The sequence below is a fragment of the Mauremys mutica genome, chromosome 24, assembly GCF_020497125.1.
Source record: "Mauremys mutica isolate MM-2020 ecotype Southern chromosome 24, ASM2049712v1, whole genome shotgun sequence".
Classification (NCBI taxonomy): Eukaryota; Metazoa; Chordata; order Testudines; family Geoemydidae; genus Mauremys; species Mauremys mutica.
In genome coordinates this window covers 17,211,409-17,234,003 of record NC_059095.1, presented here as the reverse complement: position 1 = coordinate 17,234,003, position 22,595 = coordinate 17,211,409, and the positions used below count along the sequence as shown (strand labels likewise).

At 45.7% G+C, this 22,595-nt stretch overlaps 1 protein-coding gene across 4 annotated transcripts in view; it reads left to right on the top strand.

The window, feature by feature from the left end:
- Window positions 1-22,595, top strand: part of SPPL2B (signal peptide peptidase like 2B) — a 141,545-nt gene that overhangs the window by 80,672 nt on the left and 38,278 nt on the right. For all 4 annotated transcript variants that reach the window (XM_044999087.1, XM_044999086.1, XM_044999088.1 and 1 more), the window contains 2 exons: window positions 11,339-11,521; window positions 19,087-19,176. In XM_044999087.1, coding sequence (XP_044855022.1) covers window positions 11,339-11,521; window positions 19,087-19,176 — 273 coding nt within the window. The remainder of the gene's footprint in view (window positions 1-11,338; window positions 11,522-19,086; window positions 19,177-22,595) is intronic.

Here is a 22,595-nt window from a genome sequence, read left to right as displayed (position 1 = left end):
GATCTCTGAGCCATTAGCGATTATCTTTGAGAACTTGTGGAGGATGGGAGAAATCCCAGAGGACTGGAAAAGGGCAAATCATAGAATCGTAGAATATCTGGGTTGGAAGGGACCTCAGGAGGTATCTAGTCCAACCCCCTGCTCAAAGCAGGACCAATTCCCAACTAAATCATCCCAGCCAGGGCTTTGTCAAGCCTGACCTTAAAAACCTCTAAGGAAGGAGATTCCACCACCTCCCTAGGGAACCCATTCCACTGCTTCACCACCCTCCTAGTGAAAAAGTTTTTCCTAATATCCAACCTAAACCTCCCCCACTGCAACTTGAGACCATTACTCCTTGTTCTGTCATCAGGTACCACTGAGAACAGTCTAGATCCATCCTCTTTAGAACCCCCTTTCAGGTAGTTGAATGCAGCAGTCAAATCCCCCCTCATTCTTCTCTTCTGCAGACTAAACAATCCCAGTTCCCTCAGCTTCTCCTCATAAGTCATGTGCTCCAGCCCCCTAATCATTTTTGTTGCCCTCCGCTGGACTCTCTCCAATTTTTCCACGTCCTCCTTGTAATGTGGGGCCCAAAACTGGACACAGTACTCCAGATGAGGCCTCACCAGTGTTGAATAGAGGGGAATGATCACGTCCCTTGATCTGCTGGCAATGCCCCTACTTATACAGCCCAAAATGCCATTAGCCTTCTTGGCAACAAGGGCACACTGTTGACTCATATCCAGCTTCTCATCCACTATAACTCCTAGGTCCTTTTCTGCAGAACTGCTTCCTAGCCATTCAGTCCCTAGTCTGTAACAGTGAATGGGATTCTTCCGTCCTAAGTGCAGGACTCTGCACTTGTCCTTGTTGAACCTCATCAGATTTCTTTTGGCCCAACCCTCTAATTTGTCTAGGTCCCTCTGTATCCTATCCCTACCCTCCAGCGTATCTACCACTCCTCCCAGTTTAGTGTCATCTGCAAACTTGCTGAGAGTGCAGTCCACACCATCCTCCAAATATAGTACTTATCTTTAAAAAAAAAAAAAAAAAGAGGAGGGGGAAATAAGGACAACCCATGGAATTATAGACCAGTCAGCTTCACTTTGGTACTTGGTAAGATAATGGAGCAAATAAATAATCAATTTGTAATCATCTAGAAGAAAATAAGGTAATACAGTAACAGTCAACATGGATTTGTGAAGAACAAATCATGTCAAATCAATGTAATATCCTTCTTTGACATCTTGTGGATGGGGGAAAGCAGTAGATATCATGTATCTCAACTTTGGTAAGACTTCTGATATCGTCTCACATGACCTTTTCATAAACTAGAGAAATATAGCCTAGATGAACCTACTATAAGGTGGATGCACAACTGGCTGGAAAACCATACTCAGAGAGTAGTTATCAATGGCTCACAATTGAGCTGGAAGGGCATTTCGAGTGAGGTCCACAGGGATCTGTCCTGGGTTCAGGTCTATTCAATATCTTCATAAATTATTTGGGTAATGGCAGAGAGAGAGAGTACATGTTGAAGTACATCAAAAGGCCCAGGAAGCCTTCCTCCCCGCCCCAGGCGCCCATGCTGACAGCCTTGACAGTTGACCGTGGAGCAGCTGGCCCGACCCTCCTTTGCAGCTGCTGTGGCAGCAGAGAGCTACTAAAAGGGATCTAGAACAGACAAACCAAGGAGAGCCCGATAAGGGGCCCTCAGGCTCAGTCCCTCCCTCCATTACGCAGCATGCCCTCCTGCCCAGTCTTTCAATGGCTCAGGATTACTCCCTGCGAGGAAAGTCAGACCAGCTTTGTTTCCCAGTGCAGCAAGTGGACCAAAAATTCATTTGGAACCTCCAAGACTGGAGCCTGGTGCCTTTGGGGCGAGGTCAGTCTATGTCCAGGCTCATCCAGGAATCTCTCTTGAATAAAGAGTGGGAACCTAGAAAGCCCTCTTCTGGACTCAGGCCAGCACAGCCCTCCAGCCCCGTCTTTTTCAAGGCAAGAAAGCTGTGAAGAGTAACCACAAGGTGTCGTCCTTCCCCTTTTCTCACCCTCCCTCTCAAGGAGACTCAGTCTGAAATTTGTCTTTCCCTATCAGAGGACGAGGATAAGAAAAAGAAGGGTCTCACTGATGTTCAGACCCCTCTGTGCAACAAAAAGCACTAAGGGGAGGGAAGCCCCACTGATCCCCTTCATCATATGAATAGTTTGACTCAGAAGATTCCTCTAAGGCAGGGGTTCTCAAACAGGGGGTTGGGACCCCTCAGGGGGTCGCGAGGTTATTCCAGAAGAGGTCGCGAGCTGTCAACCTCCACTCAAAACCCCGCTTTGCCTCCAGCATTTATAATGATGTTAAATATATAAAAAGTGTTTTTAATTTATAAGGGGTGGGGGGGTCACACTCAGAGGCTTGCTATGTGAAAGGGGTCACCAGTACAAAAGTTTGAGAACCACTGCTCTAAGAGGCTTGAAGCAAATCTGTTTTCCTCGGGGCACACAAATGTGCAAAGAGCCTGGTTTCCCTACTCCCATTCAGAGTGCAGCATAGCAGATAATCATAACTACAGGTTCCACTGCCTACCCTCAGAGTAGGCAGCATGGCAAATTAGTGCAGAAAAGACCAGGTCATAGAGATGTGTTGGCTCTTCTAGGCCAGTGATTCTGAACCAGGGGTACGCAGAGGTCTTCCAGGGCTTATATCAACTCATCTATATATCTGGTTTTACAACAGACTACATGAAAAGCACTAGCAAAGTCAGTACAAACTAAAGTTTCGTACAGACAATGACTTGTTTATGCTGCTCTATATACTATACATTGAAATGTAAGTCTAATATTTATATTCCAATCAATATATTTTATAATTATATGGTAAAAGTAAGCAATTTTTCAATAATAGTGTTCTGTAACACTTGCTTAAAAAATCAGCCATAAAAATACAAGGAGTTTTAAGTGAGGTGTAACTTGGGCATATGCAAAACAAATCAGACTCCTGAAAGGGGTACAGTAGTCTGAAAAGGTTAAGAGCCACTAGTCTAGGGGTGCATATATACATATCCCCACAAAGGGAATTTTCCCTTCTTAGGGGAGGCAGGCTAGCAGTTCAAATCATAGTTAGATTCAAATAGTAAAATAGATATTTTTAAAACACACCATGCAGACAATAGTCCTTCAGGCAGAACTGTAACGAGTGTAAACTACACTTATGAGGTCAGCAAATTCCCTCAATAAACTATAGCTATAGATCTCTCCTCCTGCACCCTGGGAAGATATAATAGTGAAATAAGAATTTTTCTGCCACACCTAAAAGACTGGGAAAGTATTGCGTTGTCATAGACTCCAGCTGCTGCTGCGGGTCACCATGTCCTAATGTGCAGGTTATTGCTCCTAGCTTCTATTGCAGGTTACCAAGCCTTGGTACTATTTCTATCTTCTCCCCCCTGCACATGGCTGGAGAGTGATGAGAAGGACAGCACCCTCGTAGTGGAAGAACTGTCAGGCAGTAAGGGGCGTGTTGGCAGAATTTATTTGTACTTTGCCCTGCCCCTGGCTTCCATTTTATGAGGCCAGAAGGTTCCTCGGTGTGAAACAGTCTAAAACTTATCCTGGAATCACTAACAAAGAAAAATATCCATAGCGAGACTATCAAAATGGATCTCTAGCTGCATCCAGCTGTTATCAACAGAATAAAACAGGACCCCCAGTAGAGATCAGGACTCATTCTACGTTATCAATAGCAACCTCAGTGGCCTTTCTGAACAATGTACCAATAATAGACACATGTAAAGCTGCTACTGGGCCACTGAGCATACAATCACAAGTCTTTATGCAGTCATTCAAAGCTCAAAGTCAGATGCCATGCTAGGCCTAAAAGTGCTCTCTTCTATTGTGCAAACAACTCCGAAGCCCCTTCTGTCTACAGTGGGGCACTGCTCTACAGTCACCTGAAGTGGAGCACCCACAAGGACATCATTCAAAGAAGAAAAGAAGATTACTCACCTTGTGCAATAATTGAGGTTCTTCAAGATGTCCCCCTGTGGGTGCTCCACTACCCTCCCCTCCCCTCCCCTCTACTTTGGGTTTGCAGTGAGTACTCCATGGTAGAGAAGGAACTGAGGGGGTCAGGTTGCACACATGTTATATGAGGCTCCAACGGCACTGCAAGACAGCTACTGTGCATGCGTGGCCCAGATGGACATTGCTACCGAAAATCTCTGATCAACGGTGCCAGGATGCACCGACACCTGAAGTGGAGCACACACAGGGAGACCCATCTTGAAGAACCTCAGTTACTGCACAAAGTGAGTAACCTTCTCTTTATTAAACACAGGGGCTAACTGTAGTCAGTGAATTAACTGATTATTTCAGGTCAGCCTGGAAACGCTTTCAAATATGCCTATGTGAAAGTGACTGGAACTTAAGTTCCTAGTTGCCGAAATCGCTTGAAAATTAGTCTTCTACATTACTTAGGCTAACCTTCAAACTTTTAAAACTAGTAGATCTCATCTCCTCCTTCCTCATTTTTATTCATAGTCTGGAATTCCTGCTTTTTCAATCTCAATCAATTTCTCAATTTTGAATGAATTAATCCAAATGAAGGAAATAGTCTTTCTGTGATTGCAGAAAAGACTACAACAGTCAAAACTAGTTTAGCACTTCAAAAAACTCTGGTCCCAAGTTCTTAGCTAATGACTTCCTCCAGTTCATTGCTGTGACTTTCTTTAAAACATCATCAAGAAACATGAACTGCCATGAACACCTCCAACCCTGAAATTTATTATGGCTGGCATGATTGATGTGTGATTATTAGGTACCCATATCACATAGCAGCATCTTCTTCTTCAGCAATTAGGCATCTACCCTGGTGCTTTAGGTTCAGAATATTGGGAAGAAAATGAGATAGAACAAGTGCTTGATCCATCTGCCTCTTTACTTCCTGCAATTTAACATTGTTGATGGGTATTTCTTTCTTCAATAAAGTTATTTTCAGCATCAACAGTAGAACCACAATCTTTCAGCCATTTGTCCAAGCCTATGGAAATAGGTTTCAGTATATTCAGCATATCTTCTACATTTCTCTATAGTCCAGTGTTGACTACTTTGGCTGTGGTAGTTCCATCTGTTTTGTCACAATTTTCTTCACAAATTATTATCAGAATAGGGCAGTTCTTAATAAATAGCTCAAAACAGTCAAACACTGAATGCCATCATTCATCTTGTGGGAGAATTCATTTGGATTCTCCTGCTTTCTTCAGTGAAGCTGAAGCTAAGTGGTAGTTATGGAAGTATTTTGCAATTTCAATGTTCGTCTTTATTCCTGGAGATGCATCTTTTAGCCAAAGCCTTGAGTACATCAAGTGAACAATACATCCAGATGTTATAAGTTTTAGGTTCATTATCTTCTAGATTTCTTCTTAGCTTTGCTACATTTGCAGCATTTTCAGTGACAGTGCTTAGCTGTGCACCTGACACTTGAATTTTTGTTCAGTTTACTATAGTTTTTATTGCTGTTTCTTTTAGGTATTCTACTGTATGGGCATTTCCTGATGTATCAGTTGTTTCTATAAGGTAGACAGCTCCGTCTTCTGTTGTCACACAAGCACATATTACTGGATCATTGTCTACATTACTCCACCCATCAAGACTTAGATTAATGAATTTCCTGTCAATGTTTTTTTGCACAAAGTTCAATTTCCTTTTCATACATGGTATCCATCAACCTTCCAGCAATGTCTGCTCTCGTGGTTGGAGTGTAGCCTGGTCAAAATGATTGAACCATGTCAATGAAATGTTTGTTCTGAACAAGACAAAAGGAAGAATTTGTTACATAGGTGACCCAAGCAATTTTTTCCTTTGTGGAGTCTTCCTGGAACTTGGTGGTCTGATTATGAACTCATTCATAGTTTTACTGGATGATGAAGAAAGTCAGGTTTTTTGGTTCTGTTTTAATACAGGTAATTTTCTGTCTGACGTATGGTTAGTTGCAGCAGTAGTGGTGGTACCAGCAGATAACTCTGAAGTTGCAGACATTGCAGTTGATGGACGTTCATAACCCCTTATGTCTAAGTCAGACCCTGAGACAAAATCATTCTCGCTCAGAGTATTACTCAGTGAACTTTAAAAAAATGAAATGGTAAATGAAAGATTCCTCCTACTGCAGCTGTTTATAGCATTGTTTAAATTATATAATTCTAAACCCAGTTTTCTGGGGAAAGTTAATAAATCATAAGGGTTTACATAGATTTAGATAATCCTTATCTCGGAGCCGGGTGAAAAAAGCATTTTTAAATGTTAAAATTCATAAATGCCTAATAAAACTTTACTTTTAAACAAAAACTCTTCACTTAGGATGTTTGATTATATAGAGCAATAAAAAAATCATTTAAGAAGTTCAGCAATAATCGTAAAAATATATTTGATAAATACTCCCACAACAAATCAACATATTTTGAACACAAACATTTTTTAAATTCACTAGTAATCCACCCAAAACACAAATTTATGACAATAATCTATCATTTACAAGCATAGTAAAACCAGATAGGCAGTCCATAAAAATGGTTCAAAAATAAGTTTACTAACCAGCTCATCCCAGATTGTTCAGACATGTCTACATCATCATCTTCAAAGTCACTGTCTTCTGAGGAGCATTTTTTATAATGCTGTTTCATTCTGACAACCAGGCCTTGCATCTTTTTGTTGCCCTGTTTATATTTGGTGCGTGATCCTCTTCTACCCAAAGGAACAGAATTTCTTGAAAATATTCCCAAATAGGGGTCTCTTACAATCTGCAGCCATGGTAGTATTTTTCCCCCAGTTCCCAGCTGTTAAAAATCAACATTAGAGACTGTAGTCTGAAGAATTTAGTCCTTCTGCCCACAATCTCCTGCATTCACACCAGTGTTGATCCTTTTTGGTTGCACACTCTGCTCCTTTTCCCTAGTTACATAACCCCCCACCTCAGCCCTACCCCCAAAAAAACAAGAGAACTAACAACAATCGAAGACTTCTGCTTGAGTAACCCACATGCCTTTTGCACTGCAGTATTTTATTTGTTTAGCGACAGAGGGAGGCAATTGCAAAATGAATGGATTTCTGTTTTTATCTGTGTACACGTGCAAGGAGACAGAGCAAAGCTGTTTACATGAAATGCCCATAACCGTCTAGAAGGGCTGGTAGTCACTGAGCAGATCAGTGTGGTTTTTTTCATTAGATGGAGAGGTGTCATGGTGGGTGAAGTCTCAAATATTCATAATTTGAGAACTGAGACAGTCATACCTCAGGGAAGGAATATGAGACCACCTAGGAAGGCTCAGTAGATGATCTTCATGAGATACACAATTAGGGTTGCCAGGCGTCCGATTTTTGACCCTGGCGGCTCTGGTCAGCACCGCTGATTGTTCCGTCCGGTCGACAGCGTAGCAGGGCTAAGGTAGGCTCTGCTGTGGCCCCAAGGTGCAGGGGCAATCAGAGAAGCAGCATATGCTGCCCCCGCTTCTAGCACTGGCTCCACAGCTCCCATTGGCTGGGAACTGTGACCAATGGGAGCTGTGGGGGCGGCACCTGCAGGGATGGGGCAAGGGTGTTCGGTTTTGTGCAATTAGAAAGTTGGCAACCCTATATATTGTGTATAGTATATCTCTTGGAGCCAGAGGCTGGGTCCCAACAATTGTGACTTTGCCCGTTTCTTTCACCCAGTAGCAGAGCCTTTGGGTCTCCCACAGGATCAAGCTCTTACTGTGTGACCTATTGTGCCATATTTATAAAGCTTGACCTCAAAAGTTAGATTCCCCCCCCCAATTCTTTCTTTGCACAGAAAAGCAGCTTTTAATTCAAAGTTTTTGATTGAGGCTCATGGAGTCAAATACAGTAAAAATCTTAAATGACTCAAACTATACCATAGAATCTCTATGGATAGAAATTCCATGCTTGAATAATAAGAGTATAGCAGTAGGAATATACTACCTGCCAACTGACCAAGATGATGATAGTGACTATGAAATGCTCAGGGAGGTTAGAGAGGCTACAAAAACAAAAAACCCAATCATAATAGGAAATTTCAAGTATCCCCGTATTGACTGGGTACACATCACCTCAGGACATGATGCAGAGATAAAAATTGTAGACACCATTAATGACTGCTTCTAGGAGCAGCTAGTCTTGGAACCCACAAGGGGAGAAGCAGTTCTTGGTTCAATCCTAAGTGGAGCACAGGATCTGGTCCAAGAGGTGAGTATAGCTGAACCGCTCAGTATTAACAACCATAATGTAATTAAATTTAACATCCTTGTAGGGGGGCGGGGAAATACCAAAGAAACCCATCACAGTGGCATTTAACTTCAAGAAAGGGGAACTACACAAAACTGAGAAAACTAGTTAAATTGAAATTAAAAGGAACAGTCACAAAAGTGAAATGCCTGCAAGCTGCGTGGAAACTATTTAAAAACGCCATAATAGAGGCTCAAACTAAATCTATATCCCAAATAATAATTTAATAAAAAAAAAGGACCAAAAAAAAAAATGCCACCACAGCTAAAGAGAGTAAAATCAGTGTTTAGAGACAAAAAAGAAATCCCTTAAAGAGGGGTAGTCAGATCTTTTCGAGAAAAATAGAAAGGAGCATAAACTCTGGCAAGTCAAATGTAAAATTATAATCAGGCTGGCCCAAAAAGAATATGAAGCAACTAGCAAAAGACAAAAATTAACTGCAAAATCATTTTTAGTACATCAGAAGCAGGAAGTCTGCCAAACAATCAGTGAGGCCACTGGACGATCAAGCTGCTAAAGGAGCACTACAGGAAGACAAGGCTTTTGCAGAGAAGCTAAATGAATTATTGGCATCAGTCTTCACTGAAGAAGAGGATGTGAAGGAGATTGCCACGTCTGAGTCACTATTTTTAGGTAACAGATCTGAGGAACTGTCCCAGATTGAGGTGTCAGTAGAGGAGATATTGGAACAAATTGGTAACTGTAAAAAGTCATCAGGACCAGATGGTATCACTCAAGCATTCTGAAGGAACTTAGATATGAAATTGCTGAACTACTAAGTCTGGTATGTAAACTACCACTTAAATCAGATGAATGGCAAATAGATAAAGTAATTCTTTAAACAAATTTTTAAATTTTTAAACAAGGCTCCTGGTAAGCCTAACTTGTGTACCAGGCACATTGGTTGAAACTATAGTCAAGAACAGGATTGTCAGACACATAGATAAACACAATATATTGGGGAAGAGTCAAACACAGCTTTTGTAAAGGGAAATCATTCCTCACCAATCTACTAGAATTATTTGGGGGAGTCAACAAACATGTGGGCAAGGATGATCCAGTGGATATAGTGTACTGGACCTTTGATAAGGTCCCACACCAAAGACTCTTAAGCCAAGTAAATAATCCTGGGATAAGAGGGAAGATCCTCTCCTGGATCAGTAAATGGTTAAAAGACAGGAAACAAAGGGTAGGAATAAATGGTCAGTTTTCACAGTGGAGAGAGGTAAATAGCGGGATCCCTGAAGGATCTGTACTAGGACCTATGCTGTTCAACATACAGTAGACACTCGTTAGTAGCAACATATTGGTGCCCTTTTGCTATGTTGCTCCTAAGCAGCTGTTGCTGTTATGGAGAGCGTCATTTGACCAAAGGCGTATGAAGAATTAAGTGTGTTTTGGAAGGGATGGGACAGCCATGTTGTTGGTGGGGGGGAGGTCAGTTGGAGGGGGACCCCAAGTTTGGAGGAATGGGACAGGGGAGCCCTGGATTTGGCAGGGGAGCCCCTAGTCAGCAAAATGGCTGAGCGAGCCGGCTACCAGGGACAGGCTGAGATGCTCCCCCTGGCAGTTTCATACTCCACTCTGTCAAGGGATGGATGGGGAGGGCACTGTGTGCAGCCTGCAATGGAGGGGGTGGGTGGCTCCTAGCACGGACAGCAAAGACAGGAGGGGGAAGGGGACAGGTCAATGCCCTGGGGAGGGGGAGTCTCCCAATTCCCCACTGCAAAATAGCACATCCATACCCTGTCACCAGCAACCAAGATGGAGGGGACAGCTCAGTGCACAGGAGGGAGGAAGACTCGCTGACACGCCCCACTGCAAAATTGCCCTGTTCTGTTCATTCTCTCTATCAGAAGACAGGATACTGGGCTAGATGAGCCATTGGTCTGACCCAGTATTGCCATTCTAATGTTATAATTCAGCATGTTTAATTTTTATTTAAATGTTTTAAGACTATAATTAAAGTTTAGGCCTTAAAATATTTTGTATTAAATTCAGATTTCACTTTAAACAGGTAAATTTTGTAAAAGAAAAACATTATAATTTAAATAACAAAATAAAAAACCCAATTTTAAATAACAATCCAATTTAAATTAAAAAAAGATTTTTTTTTAATTTTTTTTTTTAAATCATTAGTTTTTATACACCCTGAATTACAGGGAAAGTCTTACTCGGGCCTTGAATCTCTGGGATGGACCTTCAGTACAGATGCAATCATTGGATAATTTAGCTTCTTAGCTCTCAAAAGTTTCTACTGAGAATGTGCAGACTGAGATTTTTTGAAAGCTTACAACTTGTCCAAGTTTGGGCAAATTTGCATGAGAATGGCAAACAGCACAATGCTGACACCAGGCCGACCCCCTCCCCCTTGCAAAATGTCAGTTCCCTGCATCAAGCATGACATTGCTAAGGTTTCTCAATAAAACAATTGTATGATTCTTTTTTTTTTTTTAACATTGGCAAAGCATTTCTCCCCAGTCTTATTCTTGGAAACAGCTGGACTATTTTAACTGTAAATTTCCAAAAAAAATTCAGCCTGGGGCAGATGCTCACTTTGGAAAATTTCAGACCAAATTGTTAAAGATTGGCAAAGCTATAAGCAACTGAAAATAGGGTCTTGTAATATTAAGTGTTGGGCAATGTTAACTATAGGTGGTGCTAATAGTACTGTCTATAATACAGGATAAGATGGGCAGCATGTCAGAGTTCATGCTACTGTGAAAACTCTATGACTTTCGTTTCCTGACTTGAATGTTCAAAGTAACCTTGACATCATTTTAATACAGATGCTCCCTGACTTTTTAGTTTAGGGAACTTTTTCCCTAAGTGCGGATTTGTGTAAGTTGGGTTTGCATAACCCGAGGGGGGGGGCGTGACTGTATAAGTGTTGTGTTTTACTGCAACTTAAATTCAGATATTTGTTCTTGTTCCTTAGATCCTGGAGTTGTGGGGGGGATTGTTTTGTTTTCTACATGGCAATTCTTGCTTAATATAAAGAAATTGAGTGATATTTTTCTTATAGTTTCTGCTCTTGGTTTTTCAACTAGTGATTCTTATTTTTCAACTAATGTTTCTTCCTCTCCAGTCCCTCTTGCAGCTTCAGGATCAAACAGCATCTGTCTTGTGTTCTCCTTCTGATGTACCAGATGGGGGATTTCATAACAGAATCCCTATGGTGACGCGGGGGAACTGCACCTTCTATGAGAAAGTCAGGCTAGCTCAGATCAATGGAGCCCGTGGGTTGCTGATAGTCAGTAGAGAGAAACTGGTGAGTCTATTCCTAATTATTGTCTGCAGTACTGATGTATCTCTGATTGTTAGTTTTGGTTATAAAACTTTATTTTTCATCTAGACTTCATTCTTGATAAGCTACATTGTCTCAGTGCTTCCCAGAGTTGCTATTTTTAGCTTGAAGCAGCAGCAAAGAGTCCTGTGGCACCTTATAGACTAACAGACGTTTTGCAGCATGAGCTTTCGTGGGTGAATACCCACTTCTTTGGATGCAAGAAGAAGTGGGTATTCACCCACGAAAGCTCATGCTGCAAAACGTCTGTTAGTCTATAAGGTGCCACAGGATTCTTTGCTGCTTCTACAGAACCAGACTAACACGGCTACCCCTCTGATACTATTTTTAGCTTATTTACTTTTGGGTTTTCTGACCTGGCAAGTTTCTTCCTAGAATTAATATCTCTCTGTGGGCATGTGATGACTCAGCCTGCAGTATTTTGGGCCTGTACAAGGGGCTGTGAAGCTACATATAAAGTTACTCATGTTCTTAGCCAACAGAAAAATATACGTTCATTCCTGAAATACTGCCTGAATAATTGCTATTTTGTGAGTAATTTTGTTAAATTTTTCTGTTTGTGGCATTTAATATTTATTAATTAAGCCAGAGGTTTTACTCACACAAGTAGTGATGGTTCCCAATGGGACCTGTGTATATATAATGCCCCTGCGTGAAGTCTTGTCTATCCTTAAACACTTGGCTAAAACAATGAAACCAGCTCCTTGGACCTCAACAAAATATTAGTTCTGTGTTGTGACTTAGCACTCAAAAGATAAATTCAATCAAATGTACAGCAGTATGGCTTCTGTTTAATTAAATCTGAGTGTCAGCACTGGAAATACGTGTCTCTCTTAGAATTGTATGCTAGACGTGGAGCAGATGTTGCATGAAGATTGGTTCTTCTTCGAGTGCTTACTCATGTCGATTCCAATTTGCATGTGGTGCACACACCCCTGTCACCAGAAGGTTTTTCCCTTAGCAGTACCCATCGGGTTAGCTATGGAGCCCCCTGGCATTGCGCATTCATAGCGCCACATATAGGGTGCTTCCGACCCACCACCTCTCCAATTCCTTCTTACTGCCAGTGACAGTCGTTGGAGCGTTTCTTCTGTCGTCCAAACATGCAATCCTCTAGCTTGCTTGTTGTACATATATTTCTGTAAATAGTTAAAAATTGTTTTTCAATATTAGTTTAGACTAGCTGAACCCTTGTTACCAGGGTTTTTCCCCCCGTTTCCCTTCCCTCTCTCTGGGCCGGGGTATGCCTCGGTCCCAGGGATTTAAATCATGTGGAGCCTGCCAGAAGCCGATGCCAAAGGGCGACCTACACACGGCTTGTCTGAAGTGCCTGGTAGAGTCCCATCAAATGGACAGGTGCAAAATTTGTAGGAATTTCTACCCTGGGACCAAGAAGGAAAGTGATCACAGGCTGAAGCTGCTGCTGATGGAAGCACTTCTGCGGCCACAGCCAGAATCAAGCCCCATGGACATGGCACTGGGCTTGTTGGCATCAGTGTGCAGTGCACCAACTCCAATCCAGGACGTGGCACCGAGGAAGGACGCTGGGGTCAGACACCTTCGGCACTGGCACTCCGCGACACTGAAGACTGCTTCCCGGGTGGAATCGTGGCACTGCTCTCAGTCACCTGTGCCACAAAAGAAGATGGACGGGGCATTCCCCCTCTCGAGCATCAGAGCATGAGCTACCTAAAGGAGTGCGACCTGTGGCAGGCCACTCCTCCCCACATGCACAGCAGCTGGCACAGTCGATTCCGGGCCCACAGTGGGGCCCGTCAAGTCTGGTGCCACTTGAGGAGGGCCCAGTGGAGGACGTAGACCTTCCCTCCATGCTGGAGACTTTCAAGGCGGACAGGGATCTCATAGCCCTGACGGGTCCGCACTCTCCTGACCAATGTGAGAGGGCACCAGTCCCGAAGTCTCCAGCCCTGGTGCAGTCCAGGGGGAAACCAGCAATGATGCGGCACTGCTCTCCATCTCCCCAGCACGGTGCCATCTTGGTCACCACGTTTGAACTCCTCGGAGTCCAATTCTGAGGCAGACTCCTATGTGTCCTGAAGGAGCCGACACAGAGTTGACGAAACTCTGACTGCGAATATGGCACAGATCTTCCCTCTGGTGCCGTGCCCAGTGCAATGGCAGGTGCCAGCGCAAATGCCGGTGCCGTGGCCTTTTTGGACCCCATGGGCGTACCATCAGTCGCAGGAGTCTATCTCCAGGCACTTCTTGGTTGCAGCTGAGGGAAGGGCTGCATCCAGGACTAGGGACCCCTCACGGGTATCGGCTACCACTGTCAGTGCAGTGCTGGCACCGCCACTGCCACAACGGTCAGTGCCACAGAGGGCACAATGGCCAGCACTGCGATGGGGGCAGCGGCAGACAACAGAGGCTGCTTTGTGGAGCCAGATGGGCAGGAGGGACCCTCCCTGACATGGGCCTCCTCGTCATCTTCACCCGATGAGATGGTGGCGGAAACCTCCTCGGGCCCTCCCCCACCTTACAGCAGAGCCCTCCTGCAACTCTTGAGGCAGATGGCTCAGAATCTGGGCATCCAGATAGAGGAGGTTACCAAAGCGTCGGACCCAATGGTGCACATTTTATCCCCGTTGAGTCCCACCAGGGTGGCACTTCCCCAGAACTTTGTGGCAATCTCCTACCTCTCTGACTCTCACAGTGAAGGGGGTCAAAAGAAAATATTTCATACCCTCCAAGGGTTACAAATACCTATTTTCTCATCCCCCGCCAGACTCAGTGATGGTGGCGGTGGTTAATGCGAGGGAGAGGCAAGGGCAGCAGGGGCCTACTCCTCGAGCTAAGGACGGGAAGACTCTGGATCTCTTCGGGAGGAAGATATTCTCCAGCAGAGGGCTCCAGCTTTGCATTACAAATCAGCACGCGGTCCTTAGCGGCTACAATTTTAAATCATGGGATGCAGTGTCCAGATTTTCAGACCTTTTCACAGTGGGTTCCAAGTCCAAATTTTTGGCCCTAGTGGATGAGGGTAAGGCTGTGGCCAGGACATCACTGCAGGCCGCACTGAACTCAGCAGACTTGGCCACTCACACCATGTCCTCAGGCATTGCAATGCGATGTTGCTCCTGGTTGCGTGCCTCAGGCCTCCCCACAGAGGCCCAACAAACTATACAAGATCTCCCATTCGAAGGCGCCATGCTGTTCTGAGAGAAAACAGACTCGAAGCTGCATAGCTTGAAAGACTCCCGTGTCACTCTGAGATCTGTGGGGCTGCACACACCAACCACCCAGTGTAGACAGTTTAGGCCTCAGGCTATGCCCTGGCCGTGTCAGGACCACAATTGCAGGCAGGGCAGAAATCACAACCAGCATCACCAGCCCCAACCCCCGAACAACCAGGTGTCTCGGTCATCCAGGCAACCACTGGGCCCCAGGCAGGCCTTTTGAAGATGTGCCTGGGGGTGACATACCAACCCGAGCACTACATCCTTCTTTCCCCTTTTCGACACGTCTGTCACATTTCTACCGGGCATGGTCCCAAATCACCTCAGACCATTGGGTCCTTTGCACAGTAGAAATGGGATATTATCTCCAATTCTCCTCGCCCCCTCCACCCTCTTCAGGAACCCTTCTCACGAGCAACTCCTTGTACAGGAGATACGAACCTTCCTACTGTCATGAGCTATAAAGGAGGTTCCACTGGAGCTCAGGGGCAAGGGGTTCCACTCCCATTATTTCCTAATACCGAAAGCAAGGGGCGGGGGCCTCAGACCCATCTTTGGCCTGCGCAACCTCAACAGGTTCATTAAGAAACTAAAGTTTTGTATGATCTCTTTGGCCACCATTATCCTGTTCCTGGATCCAGGAGATTGGTATGCTGTCCTTGAAGGACGCATACTTCCACATTTCCATAATCCCACCTCATAGGCGCTTCCTAAGGTTTGTAGTGGTGGACATGCACTACCAATTCACAGTACTCCCATTTAGCCTGTCATCACATCTTTGGTGTTTACCAAATGCATGTCAGTCGTGGCTGCCTTCCTGTGGCAAAGTCAAGTTCACATATTTCCATACCTCGATTACTGGTTAGTGAAGGGCCATTCCAGGACACAAGTGGATCAACCGGTCACCCTGATAAGATCCACTTTCGACACACTGGGCCTCCTCCTAAACACTCAAAAGTCAACACTCACCCCTACTCAGAGAATAGAGTTTACATGGCAGTGCTAGACTAAAGACAGGCCAGAGTGTCCCTACCTCAGTCCCGCTTCCAGACCATTCATGATATCATACAGGATATCAGAGGATTCCCTATAACCACAGCAATGAGTTGCTTGAAACTCGTGAGACACATGGCATCTTGTACATATGTGGTGCAACACATGAGGCTCAGACTCAGACCTCTCCAGGTTTGACTAGCATCCGTGTATCGACCGAGTAGACGCAGCCTAGATGGTAGTCACACTTCCACTGTGGGTTCTCAAGTCTCTTCAGTGGTGGCTCGACCTCCAAATGGTATGTGCAGGGGTCGACTTCTCCAAACCACACCCCTCGTTGTGTCTGGTCACCGACGGGTCGGCAATGAGGTGAGGAGCACACCTCAGAAAGCACAGAATTTAGGGCCTCTGGTCTCCAGAGGAACTGTTGCTTCACATCAATGTCACGGAGCTGAGAGCAGTTTATGTACTGTGTCAGACTTTCCGGCCTCATCTGGAGGGAACTAGAGCTCTCCATGCTTTATCATGGACTGCCTGCTAAAGTTGAAACAGCAGAGCTTGTCACACTCGTCAGTAAAGGTTCACCTGGCTGCCATCTCAGCTTTCCACCCAGGAGAGGGGGGCCGCTCCATCTTCGCTAGCCCGATGGTGCAATGTTTTCTTAAAGGACTAGACAGGCTATATCCTCAAATCCATTGGCCAACCCCGGCTTGGGACCTTAACCTGGTGCTCTCGAGGCTGATGGGGCCTCTGTTTGAGCTCTTAGTGACATGCTCACTGCTCTTTCTTATAAAGTGGCTTTCTTAATCGCAATAACTTCAGCCAGGAGGGTATCTGAGCTGAAGGCCCTCACATCTGACCCTCCCTATACCATCTTTTACAAGGACATGGTGCAGCTTCCACCTCACCCATCGTTCCTCCCAAACGCAGTCTCAAATTTCCATGCCAGCCAAGACATATTTCTTCCAGTCTTTTTCCCGAAGCCAGTAGTCCCAAACAGAGGCTTCACTACCTAGACGTTTGGTGGGCATTGGCTTTTTATATTAAACAAACAAAGCCGTTCCACAAGTTGATGCAGCTGTTTGTCATGGAGGCGGACTGGGTGAAGGGTCTCCTGGTATCCTCCCAAAGGATATCATCATGGATCATGTCCTGTATCCTGGCATGCTACGACCTGGCAAAGGTCCCTGCCCCTGCATTTCACCAGAGCTCAGGCTTCCTCGGCGGCCTTTCTGGCCCAAGTCCTGATCCAGGAGATCTGTAGAGCAGCACCGTGGTCCTCGGTTCACACCTTCACTTCCCATTATGCTATCACCCATCATGCCAGGAATGATGCAACATTCGGCAGAGCAGCGCTTCAATCAGCGATTCCATGAACTCCAACCCCATCTCCTAGGTAAGGCTTGGGAGTCACCTAATTGGAATCGCGTTACATGAGCAAGCACCCGAAGGAAAAATGGTTACCTACCTTTCGTAACTGTTGTTTTTCAAGATATGTTGCTCACGTCCATTCCAAACTCACCTGCCTTCCCCTCTGTCAGAGTAATCCAGCAAGAAGGAACTGGAGAGGTGGCGGGTCGGCAGAGCCGTATATGCAGCGCCATGAAGGCACAACTCGAGGGGGCTCCACAGCCAACCCAACGGGTACTGCTAGGGGAAAAAACCTTCTGGTGACTGTGCATGTGGCATGCACACACCTAATTGGAATGGACCTGAGCAACACATTGCAAAGAACAACAGTTATGAAAGTTAGATAACTCTTTTTTGATGTCTTTTTTTGTTATGCCCTTTAGGGGCTGATATCTGTCTGGTTGCAGACTTTTTGGAGTGTGACATTTTGTTAGGGATGCCTTGACATCTTTTTTCAGTTTTATGAGTTAAACTATAAAAACACATCCTTTTAATATTGGATATGACTAGAGAATGGCATCGTAATGTGGACATGAATCCAGGGTAGTTGTCCCTTGTGTCATCAGAAAGCTAAATTGAATCTGACGTCACGCTCTAGATACAATGTGGAATGTAAAACATACCAAAAGGAAATGCAAAATAAAATAGTAGCTTCTATATAGAATGGTCAACAAAAGGCTGGGTCAAGAAACAGGAGGGGGGGGGGAAATGATAGTGGCAACTGATGAGAGATGCAGCTGCAAGCAGCGAGAGATTCTGAAGCCCTGCGGTGTGTGTGGGGGGGGGGGTTGGGAAGTTCAGCTGGTGATGCAGACACAGGGGAAAAAAGCAGCAAGGGGTTTGGGAAGTTCAGAGGTGATGCAGACACAGGGGAAAAAAGCAGCAAGGGGTTTGGGAAGTTCAGAGGGGAAGATTGGAACAGCAAGAACCTTATCTATCCTCTAACTTAATCAAACTTATATAAAATGACAAGCAGCTTCTACAAAGTAACAAAACAGGTACAGAATACAATCAGGCAATGACTTTTTAAATCTTTCTTAACCAATGACTAGGCAAAACAACAAATATCACAATTCTAAGCAAACTGCAACAAGCAGCTATATGGAGCAACAAAACAACTAACTATAGCAAGGCAGGTGAGCTGTAACAGACAGTCACCATGCAAAATTTCTTGGAGCTTAATGCTATCCTTTTGGGGAAATGCTGATACACATCTTTATTGTTTAAAGCAATATGTTAACCTGAGTTCTGGGTCTTAAAATCTTACTATAAAATATCATTTTGGAAATATATTTTGCATTTCTATTCAAATAAACATTTATTGTTTTCAGAGGCCTTTGTGAGACATGGCTGTTATAAACTTGCCCAAGCGAATTTAATAATGAAGGATTAATCAGATCTATAGTTGATTTGGGGAGCAAGGGGGCTGTAGGTGCTATTGTAAGATAAATACTGTTATTCTTTGATGGACAAATAATGATTTGCAAGTCTTTGTAATGGATCTTTTCTGTTCTGGTAAATATATTGTGATACTAGAGTCAGGATGTAGCTATCTTTTGCATACATAAAACAGCACATGATCCTAAATTGTATTATTTTTATCTACTATGAGGAAAAGGTTTATTAATCTGCTTCTCCTGCCTATGCAGAATGGATTTTGGTTTGAGATGCTGATGTCTCATACACAGACCTGAAGAACACTAGAACAGATTCACATGATTATGGACAGTAAAGTGGCCTCTTGTAACTTCTACTGTTGTTTTGTGTTAGGCGTTCTATTTATTTTCTGCATAATCCTCATTTTGTTATAATCCCAAATGTTAACATGTCTTGTTCCTTTCAAAAACTTTTCAAATGATTAGAAATAGACCTTTATCTCTACTAAAGAAATACAGCCAGCTCTACAAAGACTTCTGTTCTGACTTTCAGGCTCCCCCAAAAGGTAACTTGAGCCAATATGAAGAGATTGATATTCCTGTGGCTTTGCTCAGCTACACTGACATGTTAGATATTGGAAAGGTAAGCACAATTTATATAGAACAATTTCACTTATACCATCTGAAGCATGTCATGCCACAGCAGTTTTTGCAGTGCATTTTAGAAGCTTTTTAAGATGGGCACTTTTCTCAATGAGTGAATGGTTACTGTAACCCAATAAGCTTATTTTTTCTGTCTTAAGTGTACACAAAAATGAAATTCTCTACAGAGACGCTTATGGTGTAATGAGATGATGTGATTTAGAATGCTTTGGTGCTTGACCCAAATACCGTGAATAAGTAAAACCATCACCTTGTTCTCAAATATTTTTAATAAGGTTTTGAATCTACGGGCTTATCTACACGGAAGATTCAGTCCATGCTAAATCGAGGTACTCTGGTATGAAAATATCTGCATATACACAATGTAATTCATTAGCGTGCCCCAACTTTGCATTTATTGCAAACTCTGAACTCCTCTTTCAAGGTGTGCTAAGTTTGATACAAGTTGAGTTAGTGTGGTCAGTTCATGTGCACACAATGCTGCTGCACACTACTTTGGCAGTCCTCCAACTGCTGTCTCATCCTGTTTTGCGGGCATCCATTACTGACCTGTGGGTTTACCTGTGTGCCCTCCACTGCTCTGGGGTCAAGTTGACTGGATGTCCCCTCCCCCTAACTAAAATTTGGCATGTGCCAGAATTGGTCCATTTGCTCCTTGATGCCTATATATTGGCACTGCAGCAATATCATTCCAGCAGCCTTTACAACATGCCTCAAGCAGCCGTATCTCCTCACCATCTGGGGAGAAGTATTGGTGGAGCAGCTTCTTGGGGCAGCCAATGGAATAAAGATGTGATTGTGGACATTGCTGGTCAGAGGTCTGCAAGTGGTCACAATTGGATTGCTGACCAGTGCAGATAAAGAGCCAGCAGCTCAAGAGAACTTATGCTAAAACCAGGGATGCTAGGAAACAGACTGGCCATGGAAATATAACCTGTCCATTTTTTGAGGAGCTGCGCAGGATTTCGAGTAGTTGCACCACTACTGAACCCAAGGAAGCTGTGGACCCTGCATTTCCCTCTCCCATGGATAAGCAGCACGAGTCATCAGAGGAAGAGAATGAGGAGGGCAGTGAAGAGCTCTCCCTGGAAAGCCAGAATCTCTTTAGAACTCAGAATCCTGAGGGTGAGCATGTAGAAGACATCCTGATTCTCAGCAGGAAACCCAGCCCTGGACTCAGGAGGCAGAGTGTTATGCTTATAAGAAGCACACGGGATCTTTTTCTGGGGAAAAGGTAATAAGCCACATTTATTGAAGATACAACAATTAGCATATGCATTCACACACACACTCTCTCTCTCTCTCCTGCCATTCAATGTTATAGTTACCAGTCCAGAGTCTGGATCAACCTACTAGCCAGCTAGGTTGATCAGCGATAGGAAGGAACTGGGTTCCGTCAGTCGCGACACGATGCTCCGGGGAAGTCAGTGGCAGCAACAATGGCAGCCGCCATCGCAGTGGCCGTTTTGGACTCCCTGGGCCTACCACCAGTCGGTAGGCCAGGCGTTCAGCCCGCGATCAAGATCGGCGTCGGTGTCCTCGACTTCGGTGGCCCCGGCGCAGCTGCCTCCTCCACCGGCACCGTCGCCGAGCAGGGGTGTGCCATTCTCAAGCACAGCACACCCTAGCAGGGCAGCGGCACTGGCGACGGCTTCAGATCCGGCTCCACAGGCACCGCATGATACGCCATGCCGCTCGCTGGCGACCCCGGTACCGGTCGCAGTGCCGCGTTTAGACGCAGAACCGGCACCGCAACCACGGTACCGTGTGCTGCAGGACCCCGAGGGACTGCATGCACAGCAGGAAGGACCGCTCCAGATACTCTCCTCGTTGTCCTCCCCGGATGAAGCGGTCCCGGGCACAGCTGCGGCACCGGCCCTGGAGGACACTCATATCCTCCAGCAATTGCTCCACAGAGCGGCGCAGAGCTTCGCGATCCAGGCGGAGGAAATCGAGGTGGACGCGGACCCTGTTGTGGACATCCTGGCTCCCACGGGGCCGTCCAGGGTGGCCCTCCCGCTGATAAAGTCTATAGCGGATACGTCCCGCATCCTATGGCAAACGCCAGCCTCGTTGGCCCCTACCGCCAAGAGGTCCGAGCGGCGCTATTTTGTTCCCTCGAAGGGGCACGAGCATCTGTACACCCACCCCTCCCCCCGGACTCCCTGGTAGTGGATGCGGCCAACCAGCGGGAGCGTCAGGGGTCAATGCCAAAGAGCAGGGACGCGAAAAGACTCGAGCTCTTTGGCAGAAAGGTGTACTCCACAGGTGGCCTCCGCATTGCCAACCAACAGGCGGTTATAAGCCGATATGGTCACAACACGTGTTCGGCCATGTCGAAGTTTGCGGAGCTCCTTCCTCAGGACTCGAGGCCAGAGTTTTCGGCCCTCGTGGAGGAGGGCAAACTGATTTCTTGAGCCTCCCTCCAGGCCACCTTAGACGTGGCGGACTCAGGCTCGCGCACCCTGGCCACGGGCCTGGTCATGCGGTGGGGAGCCTGGCTCCAGGTCTCGGGCCTGCCCTATGAGGTCCACCAGACAATTCAGGACCTCCCTTTCGAGGGGCAAATTTTATTTTCTGAAAAGACAGATAAACGTCTGCATAGCCTAAAGGACTCGAGGGCCACACTTCGCTCGCTAGGCCTGCATACCCCTGCAACCCAGCACAGGCAGTTTAGGCCGCAGGCGGCCCCCCGCCCGTACCAGCTACAGACTCGCCAGGAGCCGGGTCGCAGGCGGGGCAGAAATGGCAGGAGGTGCCCCCAACGCCACCCCTCCGGCCAGGCGTCGAGGCCATCATCGGGGTCTAGACCCCCTATTTGATGGTACGGTCGAGGGAGACCTACCAACCGAGACTCTGGATCCTTCCACCCCTACCTTTTGGGTCACGTCTGTCCCCCTTCTACCGTGCCTGGTCCCGCATCACGTCGGACAAATGGGTGCTCCGCATGGTAGAGAGGGGATATTCTATCCAGTTCTCCTCCCTCCCGCCCCACCAACCCCCCTCCCCGTCCCTCTTCAGGGACCCATCTCATGAGCAACTTCTAACTCAAGAAGTGAAGTCCCTCGCGGAGGCAGGGGCGGTGGAGGAAGTCCCACGGGAGCTCAGGGGAAGAGGCTTCTACTCCCGGTATTTCCTCATACCGAAGGCGAAAGGGGGCCTAAGGCCCATGTTAAACCTGCGACGGCTGAACAAGTTTGTTCGGAAACTCAAGTTCCGCATGGTCTCCCTGTCCTCGATCATTCCCTCCCTGGATCCAGGAGATTGGTATGCCGCCCTCGACTTAAAGGGCGCCTATTTCCACATTGCCATAATTCCTCGACATCATCGGTACCTCAGGTTTGTCGTGGCCGGTGCCCATCTGCAGTTCACCGTGCTCCCATTCGGCCTGTCGGCCGC